The sequence below is a fragment of the Budorcas taxicolor genome, chromosome 19 (genome assembly GCF_023091745.1).
Source record: "Budorcas taxicolor isolate Tak-1 chromosome 19, Takin1.1, whole genome shotgun sequence".
NCBI classification, from domain to species: Eukaryota; Metazoa; Chordata; class Mammalia; order Artiodactyla; family Bovidae; genus Budorcas; species Budorcas taxicolor.
In genome coordinates this window covers 23,524,734-23,537,397 of record NC_068928.1, presented here as the reverse complement: position 1 = coordinate 23,537,397, position 12,664 = coordinate 23,524,734, and the positions used below count along the sequence as shown (strand labels likewise).

The following is a 12,664-nucleotide window of genomic DNA, read 5'->3' as shown; positions in this document are numbered from 1 at the left end:
CCACCTCTGGGCTTCACAGATGCTGTTCCCTGTTTCAGATGTTCTTCCCTTTACCCTTCTAACTCCTCCTCCTCCTTCAAGTCTGTATTAGTGTTCTATTGCTGCATCAATTTATTATCTCACAGTTTCCAATGATAGGAAGTCTGGCACATTCTACTTGGGTCTCACTCAGGGTCTCCCAAGCCTGAAATCAAGGTGGGCCTGCATCCTTCTCTGAAGACCCATCTAGCAAAAGATCTGCTTCCAAGGTCCCATTGGTTGTTGGCAGAATTTGCTTCTTTGTAGCTGTAGGACTGGAGTCCCCGTTTTCTTGCTTACTGTCAGGGACCATCCTCAGCAACGAGAAGCCTCGCTCAGGCGCCGCTGTGGCTGCCTCCACGGGCTCTCTCACAGCTGGGCAGTTTTTCCCTTCTAGTGTGCATGCCTGCTCAGTCACTCAGTTGTGTCCGACTCTTTGTGACCCCATAGACTCCTCTGTCCATGGAATTTTTCAGGCAAGCATACTGGAGTGGGTTGCCACTTCCTACTCTAGATCTTCCCCACCCAGGGATTGAACCTGTGTCTCTTGTATCTCCTGCATTGGCAAGTGGATTCTTTACCTCTGAGCCACCTGGGAAGCCTTTCCTGCTTCTAGGCCAGCAGCCAAATATCCCTCAGGCTTCAGATCTCTTCCTATAGTAAGAGCCCTTTGAACCCGCCTCACCCAGAATAATCTGATTTTTTTTAACTCATAGTCAACTGATTGGAGATCTCTGTAAAATTACGTCTGTAAAATCCTTCACCTTTGCCATATAACCTGATCACAGGAGTGAAACCTGTCATTTTCACAATCCCACCCATACCCAAGGAGGGGGGACAAGATAGGAAAGTGTGTCTTCCAGGGGCTGGGAATCTTGGGGACCATCTTGGAATCCTTCTTGCCACAAGGTCTCAGCCTAAAATCATTTCCACAAGGAGACCTTCCTTGACTCCTAATTTAAACTAGGGCCCACTTTATATTCTTACACATTACTCTGCAGATTTCTTTCATGGCTCTTATAGGTTGTCGTTTTTAACTTATTTGTATTGTTTGCTTAATATTTATTTATTTGGCTGCATTGGACCTTAGTTGTGACAGGCAGGAACTTCACTGCATCGTACGGGATCTTTCATTGCAGTGCACAGACTCTGTGGGCTTAGTGGGTCCTTGGCATGTGGGATCTTAAGTTCCCCAACCAGGGATCAAACCTGCATCCTTGCCGTTGCAAGGCAGATTCGTAACCACTGGCCCACCAGGGAAGTCCTTATTATTTGTTGGTTGAATGCACCTATTTATATGTTTGATTCTCTCCTCCTCACCCTGTGAGCTCGATGAGAATAGAAAACAGGAACATTGTTTTGTTCATCACTGTGCCCCTGTACCCAGCACAGTGGTTGGTAATGTTAGATCACTGAATGAATGCATGATGAGCAAATAAGCGAATGTGGGCAGGGATTAACCTCCTCACACATTAGACAGAGAGGAAAAGAGATGAAGTGTTGACTGAGCCAGGTCCTCTGCTACATGCTCTAGAATGTCTATTTTCATTTAACCTTCACAATCATCCCAGGACTGTTACTATGAGTAGCCTCATCTTATAGAAAGGGAAAGCAAGGTTCAGAGAGGTTAACTTTCTTGCCCAAAGGTACACAGCGGGGAACCGAAAGATCTAGGATTCAAACCCAGGACTGTTTTCAGTGTAAATACTGGGAAATTTCTTTGGATTCAAAAGACTTGGTTGGAGAACTGGATCTGCTGTTGCTCACTGGCCGTGTGAACTGGCACAACTCACTTCCGTTCTGAGTCTGGGTCTTTGTGAAACGGAGGTGGTGGTACCTACTGAAGAGCAGTTGGCAGAAGTGAAGTCATGTGCATGACGTTCCCTAAACATAGCAAAGCGGTCAGTAAATGTAACCAGTGATTCCCACAGACCAAACAACGCCCCCACCCAGCTGAAATGAAAGCTCACTTGGTTGGATTAGGAAAGCCTTGGAGGTACAAGGAAAGGGGGCCCCAAGAGAGGAACCTGTGAATGTGAGGTTCTCATTCTCAGTCCTGCTGGCTGTGCTTCTACCAAGGACAAGCTGGATTTGCAGAGGCTTACCAGCAGTTCTGTATGAAGGAACCACTGCTGGACAGAACAGTCCATCAGCTGGTTTTCCTTTCCCCTGGCTAGGCATCCCTAGGGCAGGTGGAGGAAAGGCCGCCACAAGCTTTGGGAGTCCCTGGCAGAGGAGGCATGAGCTCTGAGTCCTGGACGTCAGAGGTCTGAGCTTCCACTGCCCTCTGCCTCCGTTTTTGCCCTCTGCCTATGCTTTCCCAAGACGCTGATCATCACAGAAGAGACTCACAGGGAAAGGGGCAGGGTCAGAAGAGGGAGCGCTAGAGAGCCAGGCCATCGTTAGGAGTCAGGGATGTAAGTCTTCCTCTCCCACCAGAGTGTCAGAGCTTCCACCATGGATCTACTCCTTGGGTCTCCTTATCACCCTCCCCCACTCCCCTTGGGAAAAGGGCTTCTACTACCTGCCTTCAGCCCACGGAATTAGTGTTAGTGAAACAGTCATCAGACCTTCCTCCTCTGTGACGTAGAAGAGCCCAGAGCCCTGGGTTGAGGTTAAGTCAGAGCAGTGCAGTTGAATCGGAGGAAGGTTGTGCTGTAACCATCAAGTGTGTACTCAGTTGCTCAGTCGTGTCCAGCTCTTTGCAACCCCCTGGACTGTAGCCTACCAGGCTCCTCTGTCCATGGGATTCTCCAGGCAAGATACTAGAGTGGGTTGCCGTTTCCTCCTCCAGGGGATCGTCCTGACCCAGGGATTGAACCCACATCTCCTTCATTAGTAGATGGGTTCTTAACCACTGAGTCACCTGGTAAGCCCTCTAACCATCAGTCCTGCCAACTGATGGCTGCCCTTGAACAACCATCAAGGGCAGAGCTGGAGAGGGTTCAGGATTCACCCTCTGCACAATCCCCTAATTTTACCCAAGAGAAAACCAAGAGCCTAGAGAAGCGGAGAGCTTGCCCGAAGTCACACAGCTGGTTAAGAAGCAGACTGGAACCCAAATCTCTGTCTCTCTTTACTGACTTTGCTGCTCCATTCCTTTTCCTTGCTGTGATATAGAAGAGGCTAAAGTTTCATGGGGGCAAGGAACTAAAGTCATTCCCTCTGAGCCTCTGGTTCTTCATCTGTTGAATGGGAATAATCATACTTCCTGCCAACACACCCACTTGCTTCAGAAGTTTCAGTGAGTAAATACAGGGGGCATGACTTCAGGGGCAGAATCATCTACCTGGTACAGCAGGACCCCAGATTGAAGATCACTGAAAGGATCTGAAGGTGGACAGGGTGGATGGGCCCGGAAAATGTGGGTTCACCTTGTTATCCTCCCCAGGTGGGGCCCAGGCCTGGGTTGCCATGGACACCGTGTCCCTGGAGCATCAAATCCAGAGCGTGCAACGCCACATCAGCTTCCTGAAAAAAGAGCAGATGGCCCTGCTGCGAGACCTGCACCTGGAGATCCTGAGGCTGCAGAAACGCTGCTCGGGTGAGGCCTGGAGGGATGCTGGGGGCGACTGTCAGCAGCAGCACTGTCTCTGATGGGGTGCCCGCCCTCAGCCTCCCTAAGCCAGGCAGGTTCTCTTCACCCCTTTCTCATGGTGAAGACACTGAGTCTTGGGGAAGTGAGACACACGGAACGTTCAAGCACCTCCCAGCCCTAAGAAGCCCTCAGTCTTGAACTTCCCTGGTGGTTCTGTGGTTAAGACCTCATGCTTCCACCACAAGGGCCGCGGGTTCGATCCCTAGTCGGGGAACTAAGATCCTATGTGTTGTGTGTCATGATCAAGAAATAAATTTATTAAAAGAAATACACACAAAAAAATAAAGAAAGCTGGCAGTTCATAGGCAGGTCCATGCTCAGCTTGAGGCATAAGTGATGAGGTGGCCAAGTATCCCACACTGTCCCGAGGAGTAAGCATTTCCTCTCCCTGAGGGCTGAGTAAGATTTAGACATGCTGAGATATTATGGGGCAATGAGAATGGAGAAAACTTTGCAAAGGAACAGCATGGCAACGTCCAGAAGGTAGGAAATCAAAAGTTCATGAAAAGTCCTATTTGACTGGATTACCCTCTACTGAAAGCTGATGAGAAATATGGCTGGAGCCAGAACATGGAAGACCTTGACCGATATCAGGATGGCTAAGAAGTTTGGCCTGTCCTCCTGGGTAGTAGGGAGCCACTGAAGGTTCTTGAGCAACCTCATGCTACCTTAAGAAACTCAATCCAGCAGTTGTATGGCAGATGAATTGGTGGGAGAGGGAGGCAGGGGAACTAGTGACAGGTCCAGGGGAGAGATGAAAGCGGATGGAAAGGGGAGGACCAGTGGGACGCAGAGGGACCTGGCAATCAATCAGATTTGTAAGCAGGTCAGAGGGAGGCAACAGGGATGATGTAAACCTCATGCCTGACCTCTACTCTTGGACCTCAAGTCTCAGCTGCATGGCCCTCTCAGAGGCTTGGCCGTGGCCCAAATGCTCACCCTGCATCTTCAAGTGCAGGCCTTAGAGCCAGTGATTCAGTGTCTCAGCTAGAACAGCACAATCTCATCATCGTACAAATATGGAAACTGAGGCACAGAGACAGAGAGTGAGACTCACAATGTATCAGAGTCAGGATTAGAACCTAAGGCTCCACATACCCAGTCGTGAAGCGTCTGTGGCTCTTTCTGGACACACCACACAGCTTATGGGATCTTAGTTCTCTGACCAGGGATCGAACCCTCGGCCCCTGCAGTGGAAGCACCGAATCTTAACCGCTGGACCACCAGGGAAGGCCCCTCTGCTGCTTTCCACCCATCCTCTCCCCAGCATACTCAGATTTCCACTTCCCTTCCCTCCCCTACTTGTGGGAGTCTCCCCCTTCCCCAGAAAGAAACTGAGGCTCAAAGGGTTTGAGTGACCCACCTGGCTTCTCACTCTATGGCACGAGAAGCCACCAGTCCTGACCTTCAGCTACCACAGTCCGCTCTAGCTCCATATATGGGTTTAGCTGCCACCTGCCAAGACCAGACTTCTTGTCATCTCCCCCAAAGCCTGACAGGCAGCAGAGGCCAGCCCTTGGGGGCATGGATGCCCTACACCATCTCACTCCTGCCTGATGAAGGGATATTGACATGAGTGAACCCTAAGACCCTGTAGCTCTTTCTCTAATTTCTTTTTGCTTCATAATAATTCTGAAGACCTGGGTCCTTCCACTCAGGATGCAGGCCAGGATCCCAAGAAAATGGGTTGCTGTTGTTCCATCACCAAGTCATGTCTGACTCTTCACGACCCCATGGACAGCAACACGCCAGGCTTCCCTGTCCCTCACCATCTCCCGGAGTTTGCCCAAGTTCATGTCCATTGCATCAGTGATGCCATTCAACCATCTCATCCTCTGTAAGAAAGCGTAACAGGCAGGAACAGAGGGCCTTCAGCCCCCACCCTCCTTCTCAGACAAGTATGGGCCTGCAGCCTCTTGGTTATTGATTAAAGAGATAAAAATAACTCTGGGCTGGCCTGGAGCAGCCACTCGTGGGGCTGAAATGACTGAATAAGGCCCTCCCTCCAAGGGGTGGAGGAGAGTGGGAGAGGAGAGAGGACAAAGGAGATGTTTTTAAAAAGAGATTAAAGAAGGATCCAGAGAGTGCAAAAGGATAAGAGTGAGAAAGGGCTGGTATAGGAACCAGGAGGGCAGGGCTTAGGGAAGAAACTGCCCAAGAAGGGGTGATAATTCAAAATTAAAGGGGCTTGAGAGGTAGCTAGGTGTGTTCTGGTTGGGAAGGTAGCTTGGATGATAATAAGAGCTGATTCAGCTAGACTGGGCCCTTTATTTCTTTTCTCTTAGTAAAGAATCTGCCTGCAATGCCAGAGACCCAAATTCGATCCCTGGGTCAGGAAGATCCCCTGCAGAAGGAAATGGCAACCCACTCCAGTATTCTTGCCTGGAGAATCCCATGGACAGAGGAGCCTGGCAGGCTACAGTCCATGGGGTCGCAAAGAGTCAGACACCACTGAGCGATGAACACTTTCACTTTCATAGGTGAGAAGACGGAGGCACAGAGAGGTGTTGTCACTGGCCTGCGGTCACACAGTGCGTCTGACCTCACAGTGTGTGTGCCTGCTAAGTCGCTTCAGTCGTGTCCGACTCTTTGTGACCCCAGGGACTGTAGCCCACCAGGCTCCTCTGTCCATGGGATTCTCCAGGCAAGAATACTGGAGTGGGTTGCCATGCCCTCCTCCAGGGGATCTTCCTGACCCAGGGATCGAACCCGCGTCTCCTGCATCACCTGCATTGGCAGGCGGGTTCTTTACCACTAGCGCCGCCTGGGAAGCCGGTGCCCTCATGCATACTCATCTAAACCAGCAGGACTCTGGCTGGAAGAGAAGCAGGGAGATCTGATGGATGAGGGAGTGGAGCCCAGCTGGGATTCTGTCTCCCCTCCTCCAACTCTGGTGGTTAAAGGCTAAGGAGAAACAAGCCCACAGGCAGTTAGTGACAGAGCCAGAGTCCCTTGGGCTACTCCCCAAACCTAGTCCAGGGCCCCACTGGGTTTACATCCCAGGGCCTTGGAGGAGGGGCCAGGTTGGCCCCAGGAAGCCCTAGGGGAGGTTCAGGCTCTGGTCACACCAAAAGGCCCAGGCACTCCAGGCTCTCTGTCTCCTGGAAACAGCTGGCCTCCCCAGGGAAGGCACCTCCGGTAATGCCCTTGGTATCTAGAAGAGCCTGGTGAGGGCAGCGAGGAGGGGCAGGTGGAAGGCCCACAAGGTGAGTCTCTCTCTGTTGGTACTGCCAGACAGTGGACCTGGGGATCTGCTACCTTCCCCCACCCCCACCTTTGGGCACAGACTGCGTCCCTGCAGGTACACGCAGGTGCCCCTGAGAGGTGCCCTCTGTCATAGGCAGCTGCCCCTCCTGGGCTCCCTCCTGCCCTTCTCCCAGCCCTTGAGCCCTGATGGAGTTGGGATGGAGTGGAGTGGGGAGCGGGCTGGAAAAACAATCAGACTCAGCCGGCTGAGGGGCGGGTCTCAAAGGGATGGGGACTGGGGACAGGCGGAGGAGGAGACTGCTCCTGCACTAGTGCCCTTGGGGGGCCCCTTGGCTGCTCCCTGCCCCTCTCCCACCCCCCGCCGTATGCCCTCAGCACCAGGTGCCTTTGCTTCACTAGGTGGCTCTGTCCTTGAAGCTCCTCTCCCTCCTCCATGGAATGTGGCAAAACCAGGACTTAGAAAGGGCAGAGCTTGTGTTTAGAAAAGAACCTGGGCACAGCAGTACTGGCTGTGAAACCATTGAAACACACATGTCCTATTGGTAAATAGCCACCACCCTGAATCCCCTTTTAGTGTCCCCAGGCAGCCCACCCAGGACACTCCAGCCTTCCCAGACTAACCAAACCACCACCATAGTGGGAGGTTAAAAGTCTCTTGTTTTGTTTGAATTGGTGGGTCTGACTCTTTGCACTCCGTGGACTGTAGCCCGCCAGGCTCCTCTGTCCATGGGATTTCCCAGGCAAGAATACTGGAGTAGGTTGCCATTTCCTTCTGCAGGGGATCGTCCTGACCCAGGGATCGAACTAAAGTCTTCCTGCATTGCAGGAGGATTCTTTACCAACTATGCTAAGTCAGACCCTACCCAGACCCACCAATAGACACTGAAAGGTCTGTGCCCTGGACAGCAGGGGTCCGCCAGAATGGCTCTGATTGGTTGGCATGTTAAATATTTGTACATCACCTCTGGAAAGGAGCAAATACTCCCCCCACCACCAGCCCCAAAAGCAAGCCTCCGTCCCACAAGGGTTGAACTAATCCCCAAATTCAGGACACAGAACTTATATTGGAAAGATCTCTGGACTTAGAATCAGGCAGATCAGGTTCAGGTTGTGCCTCTGATACCTCTCTTTCATCTCTTTCCCCCTGGACTGCATTAAAATGGGTGTGGGGGTGGTTTAGATGGTTTCTGAGCATCCTTATTTTCAATTTTACTGGGTTGTGAGTCTTAATCTCACACACATACTCTCTCTCTGTTTCTAACATACACACAACTGCCTTTTCTTATCTCTGCCCCCAGAACTGACCCATGACCTGGAGGTGAGAGAGGCCCAATCGCACCAGCAAGGTAAGAGAACAGCTGGCCACCATTTCCCCACCTCTTAGGACCCAAGCCTTCTCCGTGCCCAGTCGAGACCTGGGGATAGCCTCATATACCCACTCAGCTGGGTGACCTTGTGCAGTGAGCAACCAGCGCCACTGTACATGCGGGGCATCCCTGTCTCCATCCAAACTGGGAAAGTGAAAGCAGGAAGGAGATGCTTTCCAGGAAGTGCACGTGCCTGACTTCATTCCTTTGTGACCCACCTCGCCAATCTTCCCATCCTTGTGCAAGCGGCTCTCACGGCCAGTGTTCACACTCGCTAAGATGCTGAATGTGAAGATCCAACATGATGGCGACAGGAGGTCTTTGACTTCAAGGAACTTAATCTAGAGGCGGAGAAAAGAGACACGCGCACATTAGCAAATTCCTCATTTTACAGAAACAGGCTTCTTGTGAGTGTAGCAGATCCGCTCAGGCGTTTGTTTATAGATTATCACTTCATCCATAAAATGGGGAGCTGTGTGGGGAGATAGCATTCAGTGAGTGTAGAGTTTCAGTGTTGCAAGAAGAAAAAAGTCTAGCGATCTGTTGCACAACAATATGAGTATATTAATAGTACTTTAGAGCTAAAAATGGAAAAGGAAATGGCAACTCACCCCAGTATTCTTGCCTGAAAAATCCCATGGACAGAGAAGCCTGACAGGCTACAGGCCATGGGGTCCCAAAGAATTCGGACATGACTGACCGATCAAGCGTACACATCCTTAACCATTTTTAACATACAGTTTAAAATGGTTGAGATGGTAAACTTAGCTATTTGGTTTCTTGCCACAATTAATTTTTTCAAATGGGAGGGATTGCATCTTAATCCCCAGGTTATATGATCTCTGAAAACTAGGACTGGGTGTTATCCATTGCCTTCCAGTACAAGCACATTACCTGATATGGAGAGGGACTCAGTAAATGCTTGATTTAAAATGAACCACAAAAGTAGTATTTCTTTGGCCAGAAGGGTTTTAAGAATGGACTTTTTGCCATGTGAATGTGCTCCTTATAGATCAACAGCTACATGACCAAGAGTTAGGCACAGGAAAGGCTGGAAGGTTAAAGTAAAATGTTAGAAGCCCTACAAATTACCTGCATGTTCATGCATGAAGATCTAAATACTTATGAAATTGAACTAATTCTGCCCACTATAAGTGGCAGTTGTGGGCACCCTCTTGGTGCATAGTGCTTGGAGGAAGGGGAGGCGGATCCCCAGATATCAGGAAAGAACAATTGTGTGACAGCAGTTGCTTTGGGGGCCTCCCAGGTGGCTCGGAGTAAAGAATCTGCCTGCCAATTCAGGAGGCGTAAGAGACACAGGTTTGATCCTTGTGTTGGGAAGATCCCCTGGAGAAGGAAACGGCAACCCACTCCAGTATTCTTGCCTGGAAAATCCCATGGACAGAGAAGCCTGGCAGACTACAGTCCATGGGGTCGCAAGGAGTCGGACACGACTGAGCGTGCCCTCATAGCAGTAGCTTTACTCTACCTACTGTTCTTCCTCTGAAATGGCTTTTGGGATCATCTGGACCCCTGTGCCTTGGGTTGTTGCTTTTTTATTTTTTTAATAAATATTATTTATTTGGCAGCACCAGGTGTTAGTTGCATGCAAGACTTTTTTTTTTTAAGTTGAAGCATGCAGGATCTAGTTCCATGAACAGGGATTGAACCCAGGCCCCCTGCATTAGGGGCAAAAGAATCTTACCCACTGGACCACCAGGGAAGAGTCCCCAGTGTCCTGGTTTTTATCCTCTCTCTCACTGGGCCTAAGAATTATTGTTCTTTGTTCTCATTTTCTATGAAAATCACTTGGGGATTTTCCTATCCCCTTTAGAGTCATCTTTTACCTTCCCTTGGTCACCTTTCGGCTACTGATATCCCCATACTCACTCACGTGTGCCAGTCTTGGGATACGGTCCTGGCTGAGATGGAGCTTATGATTCAGGAGGCAGGAGTCCTCAACCCTGGGGGCGTATTAGAATCACCAGGAAAGATTTAAGAAGCATCAGTGTGCTGGTCCAACCCGGGGAGAGTCTGATTCAGTCCTAATTTGTTAGGGCCCAGGAAACTGGTTTTTAAAACTCTCTAGGGAATTCCCTGCTGGAACAGTGGTTAGGACTCTGTGCTCTCACTGCCAAGGGCCCAGGCTGGATCCCTGGTCAGGGAACTAAAATCTCACAAGCTACAGCTTCAAAGATCAAAATTAATAAATAAAGCTTTCTGGATGTTTCCAGTGTATAGCCAGGCTTGAAACCGAGTGCAGTGGGCAAAGAGCAATAAACACGTAAAAGGGCTTCCCTGGTGGCTCAGACAGTAAAGCGTCTGCCTGCAATGCGGGAGACCCGGGTTCGATTCCTGGGTTGAGAAGATCCCTTGGAGAAGGAAATGGCAATCCACTCCAGCACTCTTGCCTGGAAAATCCCATGGACAGAGGAGCCTGATAGGCTACAGCCTATGGGGTCGCAAAGAGTCGGACACGACTGAGCGACTTCACTTTTCACTTTTATGAAGGAAGCAAGGTTCACAGCACACTGATTCCCCTTTTCCCATTCATCTGTCAGATCCTAGCCTCGCCACTTCTCTGCTGAGAAGCCTTCTCCGATTAGGTCACAGTCTCCTGTGACAGTCGTGGTGTTGGCAGGCGTCACACATGCACCTACACATTCTTTTGTGATTATGTACCGTACATCTCCCACTGTGCTTACTGAGAGCTTCGTGAGGAATTGTTAACCACCCTATCCGCAATCCTCAACACGACGCACAGAGTCAGGGCTCAACAAATTGTCGTGGAGTGAATAATTGGTCTGGGAAGGGTTTGCTCTTAAGGGCTGTGCGGAAGAGTTAGAGGCTCGGCCAAGCAGGAGGCAAGAGCTGGGAGGAGGAAACAGGCAGGCGAAGGAGTGAGCCCGAGCGCTGCGGGACCTGCAGTCGGGGAGGTGCGGGGCTTCGCTCCGACGGTTGGTGAGCGGCGCAGGTCCGGCCAGGCGGAGACCCTCACTCTCCCCTCCCTCTCCCCTGCCCAGAGCTGGCGTCCCGGGAACTGGAGAGCAAGTGCCGCGCGCTGGAGTCGCAGCTAGCGGAGCGAGCAGCGGCCAACGCGGAGCTGCGGCGGGAGGTGGCGCAGCGCGAGGCGCTGGTGTCGGCGCTGCGCTGCAGCCTGCGCGCCGAGGAGCGCCGCTTCCTGGAGGAGCTGCGTCGCCGCAGCCACCGAGCCACCGTGCTGAGCACGGAGCTGCAGAAGCACACCGAGGCGGCCGCCTACCTCTCCTGCCAGCTGCATGCGGCGCGCCAGAAACTGCAGACTCCGCGCCCGGGGCCCGGCGCCGCCGCTGCCACCGCCACCGCCGAGCCCCGGATCCGCCGGCGCACACAGCGGGCCCGCCGCCCGCCCGCCGCCGAGGCCGCCGCCAAGGGCCCCGGCCGGGACTGGGCCGCCTGGGAGCGTGCGGCCGGCGTCCCGGAAGACCTCGATGCCATGCCCGACCCCGCTCTCTTCCTCTACGCCCGGAGGCCCCAGCGGCCCGGCGGCCGCAGCCCGCGCCAGCTGCCTCCCCAGGAACCCCCGGACCAAGCCGGCTCGCCGGCCGCGCCCCGCCCGCCCAGTGCGCCCGCGGACCCGGAGTAGGCGCGGGGCGGGCGGGCGGGCGGGGAGCCGGGAAAGGCTGGCCCGGGTTTGACTCGGCTCGGGCCAGGGCGGATAGGGTAGGGGCGGGCCCCTGGGGCCGAGAGAGCCAGTCCCTCCCCCAGGGAGCGGGCGGAGGTGGCCCCTGCTCCCCCGCGCGTTCCAGCCGCCCCCGCCTTTTGTATTTCCCGAGGCTTTGAGCTGTCGCCGCAGCTTTGAGCTCTCCTCTCCCGCCGGGGAGCTCCTCCGCCGGGCCCAGCGAAGGCACTTTTTTTGGAGAGGACTCACAGTACCGATCCTCATCTGGTCCCCACCCTGCCACTGGGAGGGGACGGGGCGGGAGTCACGCCCTGACCCAGGAAAGTGACAATCGTTTGGCCGTAGCGGGGAGGCCGGGCTGGCCTACGGAAAGGAACCAGAGTGGCCCTTAGCATCCTTAGGCCTTCCAGCTCCCCGCTGCGGCCTCCCCCAGACCTGCACGGCCGCCCTTCCCTCCCAGCCTGCCTCCGAGGGGCGGTTGGGGCTGGGGGCTAAGAGGCTGGACCTTCTCCCTCACATCCCCCCGCCCCCACCAACCTGCTAATAGATCCCTACAGGTGAGCACGGAACACTTTAGAAGACGCCTCCCCCACAGCCTCTGGTGGGGGGAGTGTGGACTTAAGGAAGTTTGAACTTCTGGAAATTAGCACCCATAGACCCTTAGAGAAGATTACAGAATGGGTTTGGTGGCAGAAAACTGTCTCCAATTCTCAGTTCTTCCCGGGTATGTAGACGCCAAGGACACGCCAGAGTCGGGCTGATGGAAGGTTAAAAACTGTTTTCAGGAGGTAGCTGGGAACCTGAAGGCTGCCC

The 12,664-nt window shown here is 52.9% G+C and overlaps 1 protein-coding gene across 1 annotated transcript; it reads left to right on the top strand.

Annotated features, from left to right (window-relative positions):
* The first annotated feature begins 3,414 nt into the window (after positions 1-3,414).
* CCDC92B (coiled-coil domain containing 92B) lies at positions 3,415-11,815 on the top strand. Its single transcript, XM_052657034.1, has 3 exons — positions 3,415-3,562; positions 8,122-8,169; positions 11,214-11,815. Exons 1-3 carry the CDS (start codon positions 3,433-3,435, stop codon positions 11,813-11,815), a joined length of 780 nt encoding a protein of 259 aa, XP_052512994.1. The 5' UTR covers positions 3,415-3,432.
* Positions 11,816-12,664: the final 849 nt, after the last annotated feature.